The sequence below is a fragment of the Mustela nigripes genome, chromosome 13, assembly GCF_022355385.1.
Source record: "Mustela nigripes isolate SB6536 chromosome 13, MUSNIG.SB6536, whole genome shotgun sequence".
NCBI classification, from domain to species: domain Eukaryota; kingdom Metazoa; phylum Chordata; class Mammalia; order Carnivora; family Mustelidae; genus Mustela; species Mustela nigripes.
The window spans coordinates 127,477,932-127,500,287 of NC_081569.1; the positions used below are offsets into that span (position 1 = coordinate 127,477,932).

At 48.3% G+C, this 22,356-nt stretch overlaps 1 protein-coding gene across 31 annotated transcripts in view; it reads right to left on the reverse strand.

The window, feature by feature from the left end:
• NRXN3 (neurexin 3) overlaps positions 1-22,356 on the reverse strand; it is a 1,559,048-nt gene that overhangs the window by 1,479,796 nt on the left and 56,896 nt on the right. For all 31 annotated transcript variants that reach the window (XR_009399188.1, XR_009399187.1, XR_009399186.1 and 28 more), the window contains exon 2: positions 13,839-15,267. Coding sequence is in view for 27 of the 31 variants with exons in the window: in XM_059373628.1 (XP_059229611.1) it covers positions 13,839-14,547 (709 nt within the window). In the remaining 4 variants the exon portion in view is untranslated. The remainder of the gene's footprint in view (positions 1-13,838; positions 15,268-22,356) is intronic.

Here is a 22,356-nt window from a genome sequence, read left to right on the forward strand (position 1 = left end):
CAGCCATCACCCAAAAATTCAAATCTGTTATTACTCAACTGAAAATCTTCCAATGGCCCCCAAATGCAGGAAGAAATAATGTCCCAAATCCTCACAAAGCACGGAGACCCACTCAGTCTGATTCTCCTTAATATCTTCCCATTGGCCTCAATCCTTCAATCCAGCCACCTTTACTACTGCAAACTACTGGTTCGCGGGGCTGCCCTGAAACGCCCTCCGCCACCACCGGGCTAACAGATAAATCACCCAAGTCCAAGTGTGAATTGTCCTCCTACCCCAAACAGGGTGGGACACTCCCTTTTGAGCTACTCTCCTCACATCGTACCTGCCCTAACGCATGCTGCACTTCTTGGTTTGACAGGCTCCCCAACTAGACCACAAGCTCCACGTGGGCAGGGACCTCGTCAATATAGAACAGATACTCCGTGGATGTCAGAAAAATGTACTTATCCCAGTAAACAGATGACCTATTCCAAGAAACACATGATTATACATCAAGAACTCCTTTGTAAACGCCTGAAGATACCCCAAAGACTTTGTTCTTTTCCACAATCCAAAATCGCCCCAGCAATGATTTTATGGTGAAAGCAGCTCTGGGATAATATTCATAATTCCAAACAGTGAGGCCTCCAAAGGAGGGAGGCATGACCAGAGCATCTTCCCATGGGGCTCTCCCAGCCTGCTGGCCAGGTCAACCAAGACCACCACACACAGGGTTGAGGACAGAGGAGGAGAGCCTGATCCACAGGCCACCAGCACCAGCTTCCACCTGAAAGCTGCGAGCCCCCAGGGGGTGAGGAATTGTAACAGGAGGCCAAGAGGAACCTAGTCAGCTGAAGAGAGATCAACAGCTTGTGTGTTGATCAGTAGCCTCCAAACCTTTCTGAACAAACTCCCTATTAGAAAAAATAAGTTTAATGTGTTCTTCCAAAAGATGTATATTTATTTACAAATAATTTACAAATAAGTTAGCTATACATTTCATTATTTCTATCCCATATAAGGGTCTTTCACGTGCCCCATGTTCAAGGCCAGTGATCTGGAGTGTCCTCTTCCTACCCCCACCCCCTGAAAAGCAGAGGATGAACATGATCGAACATAAGGGTGGTCCCAGAGATTGAACCCCCCAGAAGCATGGTGCCCGTGGTTTGAGGGCATGTACGTACACACCAGCACACACTAACAGCTATCACTCTGGCACCCCCTCCAGGGATGAGGGGAGGTATGGTCCAATAGCTCTAAGCATCAGGATTCTTTCTCTGTAGCTCTGATCTCTCAACCCTCCCACTCAGTATCTACTCCCTCCTCTTCATGGCAGCTCTTCTGATATCCGAGGACAATTATCCTGTCCCCAGTGAGCCTCGTCTTCTCCAGGGAATCCACATAAGCTAATGGGGCCTCTCCATCTCCAGTGACAACCACATGTCTGCCTCAAACAACCACTGCACAAGCATTTACATGGTCCCAGGCTGGCTGCTGCCTGTAATTGTTACAGGAAACTATTGCTTTGTAAACAAACAAGGAAGTATTTCCAGTCTGTCTTCAACAAGATCAGACCAGGTGGAATGTATATGTGCTTGGCACAGACACACTGAAAACTGTCCCACGGGAAACATGTCTCTGTTTATATTAAGAGAAAGAAGGCATTTCCAGGGTGGCCCATGCCCCTTCGGTCCAAATCACAGCTGACACGCTGGTCAAATCATTAAACAGATATTACTAAACTCACATTCCTGGGAACCTTCATACATCCATCACCAGGTGTTAGCGAGCACATGAACACAGACACACATGCGCACATACAAAACATGAAAGTACATGCACACAGACACGTCATGTGCTTTATTAATGCAACATCTATTGAGCGCTTGCTGTGTTTGTCACATACCAGAGACATGAAGGTTAGCACCCATGCCGGTATGTGCAGTAATTAATTAACAAAGGGAAATGGTACTCCCTTAGTTTTAGGTCTGAGAGTTTTCAACGAGAGTACCTCCTTGCATACGTCCCTACAACAAGAATTGGGAAACTCCGCTGAGTTACCACAACTCGCATCAAAGATGTGAAAGCCAAAAGAAGCCAACAGACACATTAAAACATAGCCACTGGTTACACACTCTACATGGGAGAAAAACGATCCCAATCTGCTTAATACGAGGCTGAACACTCAACATCAGGAGGAGCAAACTGCGAAGTTTCTACCGCCGCTAAAACTCAACCATCTGCCCACGTGACAATTCTCAAATGACCGAGTGAGATGGTCGAGTCCACTTCCCCACACGTGTGCATGGTCCATGGAGCCTGGGTGGACAATGAGACTGTGGTGTAGAAGCCTGTGACTCTGAGTACATCTCAAGCTTAGACTACAATGATGTCTGTGGGCTTTACTCTTAAAAGGTAAACTATTTGGGGGCTGCCTGGGTGGCTCAGTGGGTTAAGCCTCTGCCTTCAGCTCAGGTCATGATCTCAGGGTCCTGGGATCAAGTCCCGCATTGGGCTCTCTGCTAGGCAGGGAGCCTGCTTCATCCTCTCTTTCTCTCTCTACTTGTTATCTCTCTCTGTCAAATAAATAAAATCTTTAAAAAAAAAAAAGTAAACTATTTTATGCTCTCTCTCGCTTTAAAAAAAAGGAAACTATTTTAGGGGTGTCTGTGTGGTTTAGTCAGTTAAGTTTCCAGCTCTTAATTTTGGCTTAGGTCATGATCTCAGGGTCATGAGATTGAACCCAGCATGAGGCTCACGCTGGGCGTGAAGTGTGCTTAAGATTTTCTCTCCCTGGGGCACCTGGGTGGCTCAGTAGATTAAAGCCTCCGCCTCTGGCTCAGGTCATGATCTCAGGGTCCTGGGATCAAGCCCCACTTCGGGCTCTCCGTTCAGCGAGAAGCCTACTTCTCTTCCTCTCTCTCTCTCTCTGCCTGACTCTCTGCCTACTTGTGATTTCTGTCAAATAAATAAATAAAATCTTTAAAAAAATTCTCTCTCCCTTTGCCCCTCCCCATGGGGTCTCTTTCAAAAATATATTTTTTTTTAAAAAAGTAAACTATTGGGGCACCTGGGTGGCTCAGTGGGTTAAAACTTCTGCCTTCAGCTCAGGTCATGATCCCAGAGTCCTGGGGTCGAGCCCCGAGTCGGGCTCTCTGCTCAGCGGGAGCCTGCTTCCCCCTCTCTCTCTCTCTGCCTGCCTCTCTGCCTACTTATGATCTCTGTCTGTCAAATAAATAAATAAAATCTTTAAAATTTTTAAAATTAAAATGAAAAGTAAACTATTTTAAACCACCCAATTAGGAGATGAGTTCTCCTCTCTTTGCTGCATTGTCAGCAAACTGACTATCGATGAGGAGGTAGCTGAACATCAAGACCAGCCTCTTCCCTTTTACAGCGCAGGAGGGAGTGTGTGTGGCAGGTTTCCAGTCAATGTCTACGTGGGAGCAACATCATGTAGCCCTTCCTAATCCCTCCCCCAGGAGACTTCTGCTCAACAGAGCCCAAAGCATGGAATACCCGGGGCAACCTGGCAGGATGGAAGCATTTTTGCTTCCTGCTTCCAATCCTGCTTCATCTCATGACCGTATCCCTTTTTTAATTTTTTAACTATCCCGTTAGAATTTTTAGCAAAACCTTGATGTCTGCTGGGGTGTCCAACCCCGACTGCCAGGATGCGTTTGTTCAGCTAGTCCAAACCAGTTCCACTTTATGCTATTTCATGGCATTCTAGAACTTCTCATCTTATTGTCAAGCTATTCGAGATTCCTGGGGGTCCTGGGGGAGGGCATCCCTGGAAAATCAGAGATATTGCAAAGCTAGCTGGGTAGGGAGGGAGACGGGGCATCTTAGGGGGATGAAATGGGGCACAGACAATAGAGCCAGAGATGGGGCCAACCACGAATCTTTCGGAGTGCAAGCTCCCTAGGAACAAAATGACTGGAGTATGAATCACCCGCTTACCTCAGAGCCTGTTCCCACATCAGCCTCTCCCACATGACTGAAGATTAATCACAAGCAGTTAATTCGAAATAACCCAGTGGTGTGTGCACCACTAGTGCCTATTAGAGAATCCCTTATGAATTTTTCTTGGCATAAGAGTTAATTCTTGCAAAGCATCATCCAGAAATGTTATGACCCATCCATCCCCTCACCCACATGGCCCACTGCAAAGGTCAGACTGCTTTAATTAGAATGGGGACCAGTGAGGAAGTGGCTAGAGGCTGAGTGCAGCCCCATGCAGGAAAAGCTAGCGCCCTGATCCTCCGCAGTGATCAGAGACACGTTAGGCTGCCCTGAAAACCACTCAACCCCCATCCGTCACTGCAGCTGACTAGGGTAATTCTGGGGGAAGAGGAGAAATGTCTTACACAGTGGACAAGAGGATGGGAAATGGGAAGTTGGACCCAAAGACACTTAACTTCCCCTCCGAAGTTATCATCCCATGATTCTTAACAGCGTACCTTGGTTTCCAGTGCCTCACACAGGGCAAGCCATGACTAGAAGGCAATGTGAATGTCTTACTGTCCTCCACATGGGTCATGGGATCGGGGCTTCACCCCTCACAGAATATGTCTTCCTTGGCACCAGAGTCCCCTCCAATTTCCGTGTGGCTCCTTCAAAGTGAGAAGGGCCTCAGAGCACATCCCCTGAGCCTGAACTCTGCCCTTGCCTTTCCTGACCTAGATGCAGTCAGTAGATGCGGTGATGATTCATCTTTTAGGAATCCCATGGGTGAGAGGCTTAACATCCTTTAAACCCACACTTCCCCATTCCTTTAGCTGTCCAAGGATAACCATGCAAGAGATAGGACCCCCTTCTGGAAGGGAAAGAAGCCTGAGGGGATGAGGAGGAAGGAAGAAACCCCGAGAGTCTGGCGCGCTCCCTGCCTTGCCAGCCCTGTTCCCTCCATTTGGACCGCAGACCTGTAATGTCAGCCTGGCTGGTCCCTTCTCACAAGAAGGGTATTATTTTTATTTTAAAGCAACTTATTAACTAAAGAAACTCTACACTCTCTCACTGCACTTTGTCTGTTCTTCAGGGGCTGCAGACAACGCATTCCCAATAATACCCGGAGGAGAGGCTATGGAATTGCCTGGAACCCACTGCTTGGGAGGGCAAAGATGGCAGCCCTCGCACTGCCGACAACCATGCGGCGACGGAGACGCTCGTCTAAGATCTCTGCCAACACAACTACCTCAGGAGAACAGGAGCAGCAGACAAGAGGCAAAAATGTCAGGAGATGATCAGAGGCATAGAGTCTCACAAGAAACTTGAAGGAAAATACCTCGGGGTCATCTAAGTTACAAAGACACTTCAATAAGAGCTTCAGTAAAACCTAAAGGATCCTACATGCAGTTTACGGGATACCTAAAGCAGGAGTTTCCCATGACTCACAGCTCGGGTCCCTGTCTTTTGTTCGTCTCTCTCCTCTGGAGACTCTTGTGTACCATCGCCCAGTACAGCATTGTACCCCCAAACAGCTGACACATTCACCATTTCTAGGACCACGTGCAAAGTAAGTTCTATCACAGAGCAGAGCTGGGGGTTTGGCTGGAGGAGTGTGAGATCAATTTATCTTTGAAAGCTTGCTAGTACTGCTTCCTGAGTTTAAAAAAAAAAAAAACTTTCTTTTTTAACTGGAAAATACATTATTTAGGAGCACTGTGGACAGCAGTGGAGGTCTGAGAGCAGATATAAATGATGACACATTTAAAGGGGGCCCCATATTGCTTTTAAATAGGTCACCCAAAGACATCAATTTCTGGAGAACAACAGCAGTAATGACAACCCACTAGTGCTGTCAGTTCCCAAATAGATCACGGAGACAGGCCTGCAGAGCCACGCTTTGTCCCTCTCCTCTGTCAGCCACAGCCTGTCACCTGGAACACAGCCCCCCAGTGAGCCGCAGAGAACCAAACATCCCAGCTTCAGCTGGGAAATGCTCCGGAGGGGGATGGGGGGCGCCCCCTGTTTTTACACACCACCATGTTCCTCTGCCTCGTCTGCAAACATTTCTAAACATGTCCTCGCTCTCCCCACTGGATACCCCAGATATCGTCCCCTGCCTTCCCCGATGATATTCCTAGAAGCCCTTCATCCTCCACACTCCCTCTCCACGGCTCTTCCTGCCCTGCTGGTTACAAAATTAAGGAAAATATGTCTGTGATGAAGGGTCCTAGGTCACTGAGAACTCCACGTACACCCAGAGCAACATTGCTGTCACGGGACAGCAACAAGTCTTAACAGAGACGGATCCACAGTGTGCGGTTGGAAGCTGATGATAATGGGGACTCCTTAAGGGGAAAAAAAAAAAAAAATCACAAATTCAAAATGAGGTATGGCACCTTGGAAGGGATCCTGTACGTGAGGCTATAGGAAAGGTCTTGTTTGGGGCTGAATCCGGCTCTGTGATCATCTCCCCTCCCCCACACACAAAGGAAAAGAGAAAAATAAACACAGAGAAAGAGAGTTTGGTTTTGTTAGTGTGAAGACACTCAGAAGGCAGCAACAGAGCAAGACAGAGTAATCCAGGAGCTCCCTCTTTTACCACCAACCCTGGGGTGGGTGCTGGACAATTCCTGGTACCTGCGAAGCCAAAGGTTAAATCTGAAGAAGTCAGGCGACGCTCCAGGGCTGTGCAGCTGTGTCCAAATGCCTCGGGACCCGTGGGTCCAAACCCAGTCACTTCACTTCAAACCAGCGTCTGGAGGGTGGGAATCGACCACTCAGAGGCATTCATTTCATTCTCTCTCATTTTTTCATATTCTCTCTTTCTGTCTGTCTGGGAGGAGCAAGGCTCCTGGGACTAGCCAAGCTGATAACCTCCTACACCAGGAGGTTGACATTTTGCTTATCACCAGCATCCAGGGAGGCAACGCTCTGTTTCACGATGGAGACACACGCCATTTGTGTTAATGAAGGGAGCCTAGGAGCAGAAATAAAATGCCATGTTGGGGATCTGGGTTTGCAGGTCCCAGAGACACCTGCCGAACAGACAGCATCCAAGCTTGCCCTCATACCCACACCAAGTTCACTGGCACCACCTGTCAGGGTCTCCTCACCTGTTCAGTGGGATGATGGCAAAGCCTTCCCCACCTGCCTCACTGGGTTGCTATGAGGGCCAGAACACCACAAGTTTGCAATGAGTTCCAAATACTATCCAACATGCACAACTGTTATCAGTGATCCCATGTTCTTAGGCAGGGGCCAAATGCAACAAAATTGGATTCCCTTCCGTTTATCTTTGCCATTTCTCAAACGGGGATGAAGGAAAATGGCAGAGGTGGGGGTACTCCCAGGGAAGCTTCAGACCTTCCGTGAAACCAAATTGACTCACACAGTTCATTCTTCCAAGCACCAGGTGACCAACAGCCCAGAGTCAGGACTTGGTTCTTCCCCTAAGACGATGTAAATGACCCTATACATCTCATCTCATTTTGTGTCCTCAACCACTGATGATGTAGGGTTTCTTATCCTTGCTTTGCTGCAAGGCAGGAGGGTGTAGTGGTTATGTGCAGGCTTAAAGCCAGGCTGCTGGGGTATAAATCCCTAACCGAGTGGCCTTGGAGGAACTATTTAACTCTTGTCCTTCAGGCTCCACATCTACAAAGTGAAAATAATAGTGTGTTGAGTGGTTGTGAGGGTTATAAGAGCTAATTCCTGCAAAGCGGTCAGTATAGTACGGACATGGAACTAGTACTCCTTGAATGCTAGCTGATGTCATTTATTATTATTATTATTATTATTATTATTACTATTACTATTGATGAGAATACTGAAGCTTCCAAAACTATCTCCAAAGACACACAACTTATCAGTGGACAAGCCCAGATTTAAGTCCATCTTGTTCCCTCCAGAAGCCATGCCCTTAACACCTACACTAAACCTTGCTCGAGCTCCAGGTTTCTCTGCTCCTCATTTTCCTCATCTGTACAATGGCACTAGTGAATGATCTCCCCCACACAGGAGAGCCACGAGGATGAGATGAGACAATGCATATAAAGCCCCTAGGCTGTCAGGCACAGGGTGGGACTCAGTAATCGTAATACTAACATCATCATGATTTTTCCCCAAGGAACGGTACCTGCCCCTCACAGCCCTGCCCCAAAGCCTCTCACTCCAGGTCCACCTCCGGGCCTGTCGCACAGGACACACACTGCAGGACAACAGGAATCATCGGGGAGGGCGTTGCTAGTCCTATGCCCCAAGCACAGCCTCTACCCCATCTCTCCCGTCCTCTGAAGGAGGCAGAGGACCCAGCTAATGGGCAGCTGCCCCAGGAACTGGAAACCATCTTTCCCAGGCGGCCTGCAAAGGGAGATAGGGGCTGTGAAGATAATTAGCCCCCAGTGCTGGGCCTGGGGTGTCTCATTACCAAATGCAAATGCAAGCTCACGTGCCACTCCAAAGCTCTTGGCAAAATGCCTGTATGACCCTCAACCTTGCTGAATTTGGACCAAGCATTAACCAGTGTCCACCCCCTTTGGGCCTGCAGCTGGTGTGCGGACTGTGCAGGGAGAAAAAAGGCTGTTCTGGCCCCCACTGAAGGGGGAACAAGGAAAAAGGGTCTTATTTCTTTAAAGGCAGAGATGCTGGTGGGGGGGTATAAAAAATTGCTCTTCCCTCAGCAGTTAAAAGAGGGATAATTGGCGCAAGTGACGGGCGGCAGCTCTGCCATTTAGCATACAGCATACCCAGGAAATCTCACTTGGTAATCAGGAGAAGAGGAGGAAAAAGGAGCAATCAGACCCCTATTCAGGCTCCGTTTAGCGACAGCCCCTGCTGGCTGGCTGGGCTAGTCCCACCTAAAGCCTGAATGCTGGGTGGGAATCAGGTCTCAGAAGCCACAGTTACCCTTTGTGCATGTTGTAAGGCCTCCCTTGTGTGCCACTGTCTCCAAACCAGGGAGAAGGATTTGGCAAGGAGACAGTCTTTACTCTCGGAGGGACTCTCACCAATCCCCTGCCGGGCCCCCAGCCCCAGGCCAGGCCAGGTCAGCACGGGTTGGGAACAACAATGCCCTGTTACAATCCCAGCAGGAAGTGCACTGGGGAGGGGAGGAGAGATGTTTGTGTTTTTACTCAAATGCCCAAAGCAGGAGGATCAGCTGGGCCCATCTGCACAGCCTGAACTTGTAACATTCTTTGTCTTTGGCTCTTGGTAAACGCTCAGGGGCAAGCAGTCTCCTGGTATACCATTCCATCCCAGCTCTGGTTTTGATCAATGGGGGAAAGAGTCACAAAATTCTCAATAAAAAGGAAAGTAATTGAAATTCGCCTTCAGGAAGGCTTACCAAGGCCACCCGGTGGTGTTGAGCCAGCCATCCAACCAACCTGGGTCAGATGTCAGGGATGGGAAGGGGAGGCCCTTGGGTACCACTAAGCAGTGTGCTTGTGGTAAGGCTCAGGCCCCTACTGCCGACACCCACCCCTACACCTCACTGTGGGAGTCAAAATGTCTGAAAACTTAAGAGCTAAGACTCAAGACAGCAGCTTCTGGCCTGGGCACCTGCCCAAGGCAGCAGGAAGAGAGCGCAATGATTTCTTTTCCCCCCAACTGAATAAGACCTCATGCCTCTTCACCGAATGAACCTAAAAATGTGGACACAAGTGGTATGTGACATAGGCAGGCCCACGTCATGAGACCCGGAGAGAGAAATCAACAAGTGATGCCTTCTCCATCTTTCCCTGGCCCTACCCCGCAGGTAACAGGCTGACATCACAATAAATGAGCTCTTCAGTACTGAAATGTACACACCTTGGGAGCGAATCAATTCTTCATGACTGTCAGATTGTTAAGAAATTCAATACATGCACATTCATAACTAAGAATGGTTTAAAAATAAACAATCAATTTTAAACTCATTTCATGGTAATAATAAACTCTCAATGACCCCTGAGGGGATAGCTCTCTAGGGGCACTCAGGATACCTCTTCATTGCCCAGTGAGATTCCAGGCTACTCGTAAGGGGACAGATTGGGCTAGACCAAAACCAGCGCATATGCCGTGCCATAGCCGGACTATCTTCCAGAACAGACACGCAGAATTTTAAAATCATTTTGAACTATCTGCACTTCTTCAGTTCTCTAAGACCCTTCCTAAAAAGGCAAGATTAAATGTCAAGCTTGGGCACCTGGGTGGCTCAGTGGGTTAAAGCCTCTGCCTTGCTCGGGTCATGATCCCAGGGTCCTGGGGTTGAGCCCCGCATCGGGCTCCCTGCTCCGCGGGGAGCCTGCTTCCTCCTCTCTCTCCGCCTGCCTCTCTGCCTACTTGTGCTCTCTGTCTGTCAAATAAATAAATTAAATCTTTAAAAAAAAAATGTCAGCCTCGACAGGTCTGAAGTTGAGCACCAAAACATTTTACTTATAAACATAACACCTAGAAATAAAACTCTGGGACCTCTTCTCCATCACATTCAATGTGACCATTACTTGGGCTGGGAGCCTTGGAATGAAGTTTTCTCAAGCAGGCTGCATGGAGTTCAGCCTGGAGCCAGAGCGAGTAACATTTCACCATGTGAAAGAAGACACTGAGTCCACAACCTCTGACCCTCCAGGACCAGCTTGCTCACAGCAGCCATCTCCGGTATCTTCTGGTCTTCATAAAGAAATACCCACTGTGGGGTCAAAACAGCCCAAAGCACATAAAGGAGATGGGCCCATCTGTGCGTTCTTCGCAGGGTGCAGCATGGAGACATTTTAGAGCCATCAAGGCATGGAAAGCCAGACAGGCTGCGCAAACATCCATGCCACGGGTGTGCTAGCGGCTAATGGACCACAGAGAGTGCCTCCTCCAACAGGCCCCGACCACATCCATCTAAAGCTGCAGGGGCCCTCCCAGCTCCTCCTGCTCCCTAGCTGCTAGAGCATGAAGTACACAACGGACCTTCCGTCCTGGGTACAAGCGCCCTCACGATCACGTCAAGGAGACGTTCTTACAAACTGGGACAAGCAGAGGACCCACCTCTGGAATAAGTTCCCTGGTTTCGGTCCCGGCCATGCGCAGCTGAAAGGAGACGGGGTGGGGGGTGGAGCATCCTCACTACCCACCTCCCCACATCTTGAGGAAAATGGGAAGCATTTATTTGGGCTATTTATCTTGTTTTGTGCAAGATCTACTTGACACTTAGCAGCTCCTGTAATTTTTTTCCCCTTAATATTTTATAGGTGAGGATCTTCCCCCCCCCCCCCCCCCCCCCCCGTTTTTTTAGGAGGTAATAACCGTTGGGGGGGGAGATTTTTTTTTTAAAAATGTGGTGTTTTTTTTTTTTTTTTTTTTTTTTTTGGTGATTGATTAGACACGATGACAATTACCAGGATCAACAGGCTCCAAGGTATCAACAGTAAATTCTGATACCTCCCCCAGCAGCTACCCTCACCTCAACCTTTGCACCGCTCTGTTCCGAGCCAATCAAGTGTTACTGTTACTACAGAGTTCATTTACTCTATTTATGTATCGGGAGAATAAATGAGCTGTGCTGTGTGTTTGCCTTCTTCAGATAGGGGTATCAATCCACAGCCACTAGACGATCTGAACCCTGCAGAAAGAACTATTATTAAAATATCCATGTTGTATTTAGCTATTAAAAAATTGACTGCCTATACTCTGCTCTAAAAAATGCCTCTGGAGACCTGACTCACACACAGACACACACAGACACACACACACACACACACCAAGAGAGAGAAGACAAATCGTACACATATACAGCATAGAGATTCTTCCAGCAGAAAAGTGCTGATCCAGACCTGCCCAGAGGAAATGAGTTCTTTTTAAACACAAAAAATGCAATCAGGGGTAATCAGCAAGTTAACAACACACTTGCAAACACCCTAGTCCCTAGAAAGGAAGAATGCCAGCTTTCAATGCAAGTTCTGAGAACAGAACATATCCTTTGGGCGAATGAGAAAAACAAGTGATCATGTCAGCGTCTTCAGGAAGAACTTTCTCCAAAGCCAAGAAGCTTTGGAACAGCAGTCAGCTCCAGAAGGCACCTGCTTATAAGAAGTGCTTCCATAACCACATTCCCAAAGTGGCTTTGTGGGTTGGGGTTGCCTCGGCTGCTCTTCCCCAACCGCTTTTCCAATGGGCCCGTGGGGGGAAAAAGAAGCCAAAAAAGGAGGCATGCGTATCTTGAATCTCCCTCTCCTGCAGCCCACCCACAGGAAGGGAGACGTGATGCCCAGGGCAGCCCAGCCGGGGAAAGCAGCCACGGAGGCCTGGGGAGGCTTTTCCAGTCGCCCCTACGTGACCTACAAAGGGGCCTCCAACAAGACCCCTCAAGGTGTCCTAGTCTCCAGCATGTGCCATCTGGAAAAGAAAATTCTAACAATTGTGGCTAAAGTTCATATCAGTTACACCCTCTTTAGACTGGGTGGGCTGTTGTGGGATGGTTTCAGGAACCCCTGAAGACACTATTTTTTATTACAAACCGTAAGACAGGGGCCTCACCAAAAGGAAGAAACCCTGGGATCAGTGCTGAGACACTCATCTGGCCCCACCTACCTGACCTCCCTTGTCCAATTGCTTCTCAGTCTTGGCTGCACGCTAGAATCACCTGGGAAGTTTAAAAATATATAGATGCTTGGATCCCACCCCCCACCCCCCACTCCGCACGAAATTCTGATTGACCTGGTCGACAGGGTGGCCTGAGAGTTTTGAACTCCCTTAAGTGATCTTAATATGTGTCGCCAAGTTTGAGAACCACTGTTCCCCCCTACACCATCCCACCACCTCCATGGAGAGACCAGCGTGGGATGGCCATACACTTCGAGAGAAATCCAGGGCTTAACTCCGAAAGAAGAGGAGAAAATTGAACTTTACCTCTTCCTCATTCCAACCCCCAGCACACACACCCATGGGGTCAGTTCTCACGCTCGTTGTCACTTCAATGCTCCCTCCTGCTCAAAGCTGGGCCTTCAGTGAGTCCCAGAGTCCAGAAATCTGGATTTTTAAGTGTTTTTCAAAGTAGAGTCTGGACCACTTCCTCCTATAGGTAATCTCAAACAGTCAAAATTCATTGAATGAGGTGAGGGCAGTCTAAGTCTTTGAGTTTGAGTCCCCTCTCCCTGGGAAGCTGTAGTTGAACTTGGGGGGCTCTCCAAGGCTACACTGAGTATCGCCAGCTCCCTCCAGTGCTTGGCTGGACAAGGGTCCTGTCGGTCTCCATGTTTTCCTGTACCATTCTCAGTACTCGGAGATACGAAGGGAGGACAGGAAAGAAGAACGTGATATGAAAAAGCCTACTGCTAGAACGAGGTCTTGAGTAGGCCCATCCCCAATTGCCGCATCTACCCTCCAGACACTTCCCTCAAAGACTGTGGGAGGAGGAGCAAGTGGAAGGGCTGGGGTGATAGTGGCCAAGCATGGCCTGCAATCCATCCACCCTCATTCTCCTTTGCACGGGCATTCTTCCTCCTGGGGGTTAAGGAGAAAATGATGGGGAGTTTCCCATCCATCCCAAGGGTCCAACTCTCAAGGGATCAGGAGGGACAGAGGCAGCTACTTTGCCCATTTCTATTGGATTCCTTGCTCTGCACTGACCCTGCTAAGCTGCGCTCCAGTGGAAGGAGCTGAGCTAGGCTCGTATCCTGCAGTCTACGCCATCGAACCCTTTGAGTAAAGAGCCCATGATTGAGCAGATGGGATCCTCTTCCTGCTGAGATCTGATGGGTTTTCCATTGAGAGCAGCCAAAGGATTTCCAACCCCTCCTCGAAGGAAAGGGATCCAGTTATCTAACACGTAACTAAAGATGGCCTTCAACAGCAGCATTGGTTTCTACCAAGGGTCTTGGCCCTCACCCAACCCAGTGGGTGGGTGCCTAACAAGAGAGGGCTAGGGAAGAAGGTCTTACCTTCCGAGCAGAGCTTGCCTCCATAGCCGGTGGTGGAACAGTCACAGGTTGGGTGGCCATCCAGGAGAAAGCAGATCCCGCCATTTTCACAGGGACGCTCACCGCAGGGTCCCTCGGCGTCCAACCGGACACCCTGGCTCCCCAGAAGCCGAGGCTCTGAATTGCCATACTTGAGATCCAGAATTAATCCTCTGAAGCCGGGCATGGCCTGTACTCCATCCAGGGTCAGGGCAGAAGGTCGAATGTCGGCGGGGACTCCGCCCAGGAACAAGTCACTGACCACGTCCATGTAGGGCCGCTGAGGCTGCAGCTCGCCCGCCTGGCCCTCGCCGTCGAGCACCAGCACCGTGCGCAGGCGGTCTCGGCTCACCATCAGGAAGTGCCAGCTGCTGTCGTTCACCTGCTTGTTGGACAGCACAGCGGTCTCCGCACAGTCCATGCTGAAGCGGAGCTGCACGCGGCCGTCTACCAGGGAAAGGCAGAGGAAGTCACAGACGCCACCGTCGTCCAGGTAAAGGAGCAGCCCCGTGGACACGTTGGTCTTGAACTGGAAGCTCAGGTCGCTGCGCGTGCTGGCGTCCCAGCGGAGGTAGCGGGCCCACTGGTTGGGGAGGCCCATGAACTCGAGGCCCAGGCAGAGCCCCAGCAGCGACCCCAGCAGGACGCTCACCTTCAGGGTGAAGAAAACCGAGTTCGCGGTGAAGCTCATCGTGGCTGCCAGGATGGAGCCCGGAGGAGCCGCCGGGCAGGGAACAGCCCTGGGGGGACGATCCCCACTCCTTGGCAGCGGAAGGGAGAGAGGAAGAGGAGATGGGCCGGGGCGGTGGGGGGCGCAGAGAGCACACAAGAGGACGGAGGCCCACACGCACTAATCCCCAGAGGGTAAGGAAGAAGGACCGTGAGCAAGACGGTCCCAGATGGGCACACGAGCAGGAGATTCGACAACGAGGCAGAGGGGGAAGGCTGGGCAGCAGAAGAGGAGGAAAGTCAGGTGGGGGAGGTGGGAGACCAGAGTGAGGAGCCAAGTGTCCTCCAAGAAAAGATCTCAGCTATCCATGTGGATCCGGAGGCCTTGACTCGAGGAGGAGAAGGTACTCGGCGGGTGGAAGGCTTCAGCAACGCGCTCCTCCCAGCGGACCCCCGAACGCCCCAGCCAGGGAGGCCGGGGAGAGGGCTGGGCTGGGGCTGCCGTGATGGAGGAGGTGTGAGCGGTTGGTGAGGTGAGCCAGGAGAAAGGCGGAAACAGGCCAAGGACCCGCCCAGAAGCTTTACCTCCTAGCAGCAGGGGGCTGCAGGGAGCGGGGCTGCCCAAAGCTGAGGGCTCAGGCAGGGCAGGGCCCAGGGCAGAGCCGAAGCAGGTTCAGGCTTCATGGTGCGGGCCAGAGGCAGTCCTGCCCATTACCTGCCTCTCAGGACTCCAGGAAAACACCTGCAGGGAGAAGGGGGGTGCGCAGAAAGAAGAAAAAGATCAGGGCGGGGTCAGGAAAACACTGCACTTTATTTCACAAATATTGATGAACAGCCGACCAGGATCCAGGCTACTCTAGTGATTGCCCCCACCGTGCCTGGTGCTTTAAATAGGAGAGAGGGCTCAGGTTCTCGCAGAGCTGTAGCAGGACCCTGAGCTCAGTGCCTAACGATGCGCGGTTTTTCCATATGCAAAAATAGTATAAAACTCCCAAAGTTGTATCAGCACATTTTTACAGTATCCATATCAGAGGGTCACATAGCTAAAATTTATTTTTAAGGTAAGAGCTAACACTTGAGCACAGACACATAATTTTAACTATTTACTGGTTAAAAGGCACAAAGTGACATTGATTTTTTTTTAGATTTTTCTTTTTCAATTTGACAATCCAATGCCTGGGTGTAGGCGGCCTAAGACAGATTTCCACCTTTAAGTTTTTGAAAGAAATATTTATAAACATCAGCAGAAATAAATTAGAAAGTGAGTAACGAGCCAAACAACTCTCATCTCTTAATACGTGTTGGTGAAAAGTTCTTACAGGAAAAAAAAAACACAACTGTGTTTTCGAGACTTAAAGAAAAGCTATGCCTGAATCCTAGTTCTTTTCTATGGAACTTCTGAGCCAATTTCTTAATGTATTTGAACTTGTGTTCCCTCCTCGGTAAAGCAGAGGAAAGAAGTGTCTTTCTAAGGTTGGAGAGAGGTTACAATGAGATCAGGTAAGGGAAGATCCTAGCATGAGACTATACACATGGTAGGTGATCGGTAAATAGTACATTCTTTACTTTCTTATTTCCAGATGAAAGGGATGGGAAGGGGAGCCTGGTGGCTCAGTGGGTTAAAGCCTCTGCTTTCAGCTCAGGTCATGATCCCAGGGTCCTGGGATCGAGAAGTACATTGGGCTCTCTGCTCAGCAGGGAACCTGCTTCCTCCTCTTACTCTCTCTCTCTGCCTGCCTCTCTATCTACTTGTGATCTCTGTCTGTCAAATAAATTTTTTTAAATCTTTTAAAAAAAATGGGGTGGAGGTGGGAAGAAAAGTCCTTGTGTGTCTGCCCATGAGGGAGGACATGGCTGTCTGGCGGGGAGGGGCAGGACATAAAACCACAAGTACTTTTTTAACAACTACAAAAACTGCAGAATGACCAACCCATGAGGAATAGCTAGAACCTAGAACATATTACATATATTTTATATTTGTTGGAAATGCACCAACACCCAGTCAAAGTCAAGTGGGTGATCAAGTGTTGACTCTGGCAGACTCTGGCCCACCCAACCAAGCAGAGACTTCTTTGTTCACATAAGAGCAAGGAGTATAATTTCTGAGAGCTGTGCAAAAGCTGCTTATTAATTGACTCATTTAATAATTCACCATAGTCTCTATTAGAACATCACTGTCCACTACTTTTATGATGACCATGTTAGCAAACCTTCCCAGCTTTGAAGAGGAAAATGTTTCTTAAAAGGAAAAAACACCTATTCCCACTGAAAAAAAACAAACCAAATCAGTAAGAGGTTGATTAAATCCAGCATAAGGAAAGCCTTTCTTCTAGAAAAGGTTTTATCCAAGTAGTGTTTCCCAAAGTAGGGCATGCGTACCTCCCATAGTGTCAAAGTTACGTCCCTGGAACGCAGACACAGCAGTGTGGCGGTGCCCAAACATGTGGACTTTGTCAGAGCCAATTGTTAAAACTTCAGAAATGTATGGTTAAGGTCACTTTGGTAGAATGAAATCAACCAGGCTAGGAGTATTTACACCATGGAAATAGTCAAATACCACAAATCTGACTCTTTGAGAAAGTGAGATTTAAGAAAAACCTTGAAAGAGAGTGAGGGAATTAGCCATGGGAAGAATGTTCCAGAAGAAACGGCACAAAGACCGTGCAACTGGAGCAGGCTGGGATATGTGAAGACAGGCAAAGCCCAGGCTCAGATGGCCAAAGCCAATGGGGCCCTCTGTGGGAAGAAAGGACACAAAGATGGAAGGTCTCATATTACGGATGAGCGGGCACGTGGGAAATGCTTGAAACTTCCAGACTGGTCTATACTATCTATCAACTTACCTCTGAGCCTCTGAAAGTCACTTATTTGTCTAGATAAATTAAATGACTTGTTCAGCTCAATAGGTTTATTAAGCTCTGATTCATTCCAGACACTGCTCTTTCAAACCAGAATAAGAAACCATCCTTGCCCTCAAGGCCATCAAAAAATAGGTGTGTTTCAGAAACACAAAGCATAGTGGTGAAGAGTCTCGGCTCTAGAAGCTTGACAGGGAGCTCCCTCTGGGCAGGGCATGCTTCACCCCGGCTCCTGCCACAGGGCCTTGGCATGGAGTGGGAGCTCAGGAAACATGTGTAAAGAATGAAAAGTGAAAACAGAAGCAGAAGAACATCCCCATGGATCCTCTGACTTCTGTTCCATGCAGTGGCCTCCACACTACCCTACTGTACGCAATGACTGCCATCTTGAGGCATCTGGATGCCAACCTCACATGACTCCAAAAGGCAAAGCAGCACATGTCTAGTAAGCAGAAACCTATGAATGAAGATCTAAGCATCCCAGGAACACTGCCCTCCTAGGAGGATCATGGGAATTTTCTGGGGTGACGGCTCCATCCTGCCTGCTGAGTCTCTCACATCAGATTCACAGTCTTTCCCTCCAGCCCAGGCCAACACTGGAGATACCAACATTCTTCTGCCTCCATCGACAGGGATCGAAAAGGCTGGCTGAGGAAAACCAAGTTTTCTTTCCCGCAGGTGCCAAGAAGCATCTGATTTCAGGACTGGTAACATCAGAATTGGGTTTATCTAGGCTTGACCCCCTATGGTCTGCCCTTCCATTGTTTTCTTGGACTGTGGACATTCCCATGGCCTCTGAGAAACACCAATACAGTCAAAAGCTAAAGACGACCTTACAATGACCAGCACAGGCCTCAAGCTCACTGCCTCAGCATATGTTCTTCAGCCTTCTCTAGCCTTCTAGAAGAGCTACACAAGGCTCAAGAAATGGGAACATGGGAGCAGAGAGCTCTCTCCACCCTGTCAGCCAGCTTCCCCCTCTCTCTTAAGCCATAGGATGGCCCAGGCAGCTGTAGGTATGCGGGCAGTTTGCCCCCAGAACCTGCATGGAAGGCCTGGGCTTGTGCAGAAACGCAGACGCTCATCTGTTATGTGGGAATCTCTCAGGAAAGTGAGTGACATTATCTAATTGCCAGCTAATTTACATAATTATCAAATGGCACACTTTTTATGTGGGGTTAACATCTTTGCAAATGTCTCACAATCCGGCTTCTTAGGAGGCAGGGGGGCCCCTCTCACGACTGACACACGGGCTATTTGCCATAGGCCTGGTTTGGAAGGGCTGCCGTGTGTTCTTCCACCTGCTCCCTCCAGTTCCTCCACTCCCTGGAGACAGGCTCAGGAGAAAAAGGAGCCTGTGTCTAGAACCAGGAGGGGTGTATGAAGGCACGATGATGACTGTCCCCATCCATGCCCAGCCACTTGCTGGTATATCACGGTCCCCAGATTGGGCTTGCCATTTTTCCAGTTAGAAATTCTCATTAGCTTCCCTCTTAATCCCTTCACTAGAACCAGAAAATCCATCTCACGGGTCTCCATTGGTTCTCCTCGCTTCCCCCTTTACCACCCTCCTCACTTCACTTTGTAGCTAAAATGATTTGTCACCACCAGTCCCAGTCCTGGCCATTCAGGTGGGCTCTATCCCAATCTCAGATCCTGCAACCCAATGTAGCCAATTAGAACATTCCAATCTCCTGCCATGGTGATTACTTGAGGGATTAGCCTGTCACCCAAATGGAATCAAATTAGAGTGAACCCTGGGACTTCTGCTGGAATTATTGAAAGAAAGGTCCCCTCTTCTCACCAGGCTGTCAGACTATTAGAATGAAGCCAGAGCTGATGACAGAAACCAAAACGACCTTATCTAGGAATAAAGACAACAAAGGAAAAAAACAGAGCCAAGAGATGGCTAAAGACAGACTTCTAATGATAATTTAGCACCTAGATGCAAACAGGCCTGAATCCCAATGTCCAATAGATCCTGGGATTTCTGTTATAAGAACCACATTTTTTTTTTTTTTTGAGCTAGTTTGAATTGGGTCCATAGACCTTCAAGCACATGGTCATTGACATATTGACAGGAGCTTTCATTTCATATGGCCACCCATACCTGTCAGGACTTCCTGGGACCAGAGACACGTCAGATGGTTCACCCCCACTACCAGTGCCCACACTCCCACTCGTCCATGTCTTTGCGTGAAGGCATAGGATGCAGGCATACCCTACCCTAGGTTTTTGTGGGGAGTGGGGAAGGGACTACAGGCTCGTTCCTGTACAAAAGCCTGAGAGATTCACTAAGTCAACTAAAATGCGCCCCACCTGATACTACACAATTAAGGCAGCCTTCACACGCTTGGTCCTCTCTACCTTAATATCACAGTAAAGACTCTAGAGCAGGCAGTGGGGGAGGGGGAGGCATGACTTCTCTCCAAGACATGAAAGCAGTTTAGGGTAATGATGTACAGCATGGGCCCTGCCATCAGGCAGACCTAGATTTAAACCCAGACTCACTATTACAACTATTCAGCCTGGGGCAGCTCTCTAAGCCTGTGTTTGTTCATCAAAAAAAAAAAAAAAGGGGGGGGGGGAATGATAATACCTAACTCATAGGGTAGTTTTGAATTTTATTAAATTTTAATAAGTATAGAGGTACAACTACTTCTGGAAAATTGTGCAATGGGAGCTACTAAAAACTGATTATTTTTACCCCAATGACTCTACAACTCCATTCCTACGGATACACCAACAGAGATGCTTACATATGTCCAACTAAAGACATGCATGACAGTGTTTATAACAATGCTATTCACAGTAGCCAAAACCTAGAAAATAACCAAATGCCCATCTGCAGTAGAATGGATAAATCAATTGTCATCTAGTCATGCAAAATGCTGTAGGGCAGTGAGAATGACTGGTCTTCATCTCCAGACAGCAATATGGCTGAATCTCACAGCAGGGGACACACTGAATGTGTTCCATTTATATAAGGTACAAAAAGAGGCAAAATTACTCGATGTTGTTAAATGCCAGCATAGCGGTTACTCTTGGGGAAGTTGCTGACTAGAAGAAGGCAAAGAGGTAAAGGAGTGCTATTTCTGGATCTGGGTGATGTTACATGTTGGGTTCAGTTTGTAAAAACACACTGTTTGAGCATAATGTATGTACTTTTCTATATATATATATATATATATATATATATATATATATATATATATATGTTATTCTCCAAGTCAAAGTCAATCTCTTTCCGGGAAACTATGGGCAAATATCCACCGGGTCTTCCAACAGAGAACCCACTGTCCTTCTCTGCTCCCAGTCTGTGCTGTACCTCAGCTCCCTGTTTCACGATTTCTTCATGTCCGAGAATACCACCCCGCCTATTCTCTCTTCTTCCCCTGAAATGTGGGGAGCTGCGTCTAGTCTTAAAGGTGCCTTTGCCACCAAGCTTACCCCACCCCCTGTGTGCAGCGCCCCCCCCCCCCCCCCCCGGAAAGGGAAGAAAGATAAGGAAAACCTTCGAAGACCTCAACTCCAGTCCATCAAATGGGCCTCTGGAGAAGGGTGTTAAAACCTCACATTGTGCCTCTCACCTGACCTGCTCAGACTAGGCTGGGTGGCAGAAGGACAGCTTTCAGAATCCATCCCAATGACAGAGATAATGTTGAGTCATACCTGAGGTGGACAGGGATGTGGAGAGAAGAGAATTTTTTAAAGTCTTGAGTTATAACACCTTTTTGAAAAAACTCAATTTTCCATAAAAACTAAGAAGTAGTCATGTCAGACTAACCTAAATTCCTTTTCCGTCAAGAATACTGATCTATTATAGTAAAAACACTCAGGCGTTACAATACGTATGGACTTCGGCCAATCTTTTCAAGAAGTTTCTCATGCTAGGAGGCCCGGAAGGTGGACGGAACAAAAAAGATGTGTCACTGGCAGAATAACAGCCTTCAGAGAGGGTGAGCAGCTTCTGGTGTGAGGTCAGGCCTTGCCCCATTGCTCACATTCAGTAAGAGTTTGGGTGGGACCAGTCATGTTTGAGGGTGACCCGACATGGACAGTGAGCACCTCAGAAGATGCTGCAGGATCTCAAGAGGTCACATGGGCTTCAATAGCCTGCGTTTGGTAGGACAAACTTTGATGGCGATAAATGTAAAGCTAAACAGCCCGATCCTCCAAAGTAAACGAGCCATAAACATGGAAGGTATAATTTGTAACTTTGAACTAGCACTGAGGAATCAAATAGACAGGATGAGGCAAGAGAGTACCTGTGTTCTGTGACTGCCAGATAAACAAACGCAATTTTGGATCACATGAATTAAAATATAACCTAGAGGAAAAGGGAGATGATCATTTGTGTCAATTTGATCATGAGATTTTTATTCTGAACCCCATTCTTTGAGAGAGGTGTGGGTAAGCTGGTAGGTAGAAAATTGAAGGGAAGTCTTTTTGTTAACTTTTTTTTTTTTTTTTTTAAGTCATAGATCACCCATGGCATAGAGAGAAAGATTTAAAAAAAATAAATAACCCAAACCCTGCAAGGCACTTCCATGCTAGTAGAAAGGAAAGATATGAGCCTAGATCATAAAAGGAGTAGATCAAAGCTGAGGGGCAGGCTCTATCGAGTATGGTCTTAGAATGGCAGTAGTCCATCCCTAGGGTCCAAATAGAACACTGGTGCTTGGGTAAATGCCCCTTTCACAAAAGTCAAAAGCATGAGCTCTGGAGCCAGACTTCCTGGGTTCAAATCCCAGACTCACTGCTTGCTGCCTGTGTGACCCTGAGCAAGTCACCTGCAGTCCATGAGCTTCAGTTGCCTCATCTGTAAAATGTCAATGATCACAGTGAGTTGCCAGAGTAAGGCCCCACTGGAAGGTAAAGCCCTTAGAACAGTGCTCAGCATGGGTCAGTGCCCAGTAAACGTTAGCCAGCATCGCTGCTGCCACTGTTCCCGTGGTCCTTGATGTTCACAT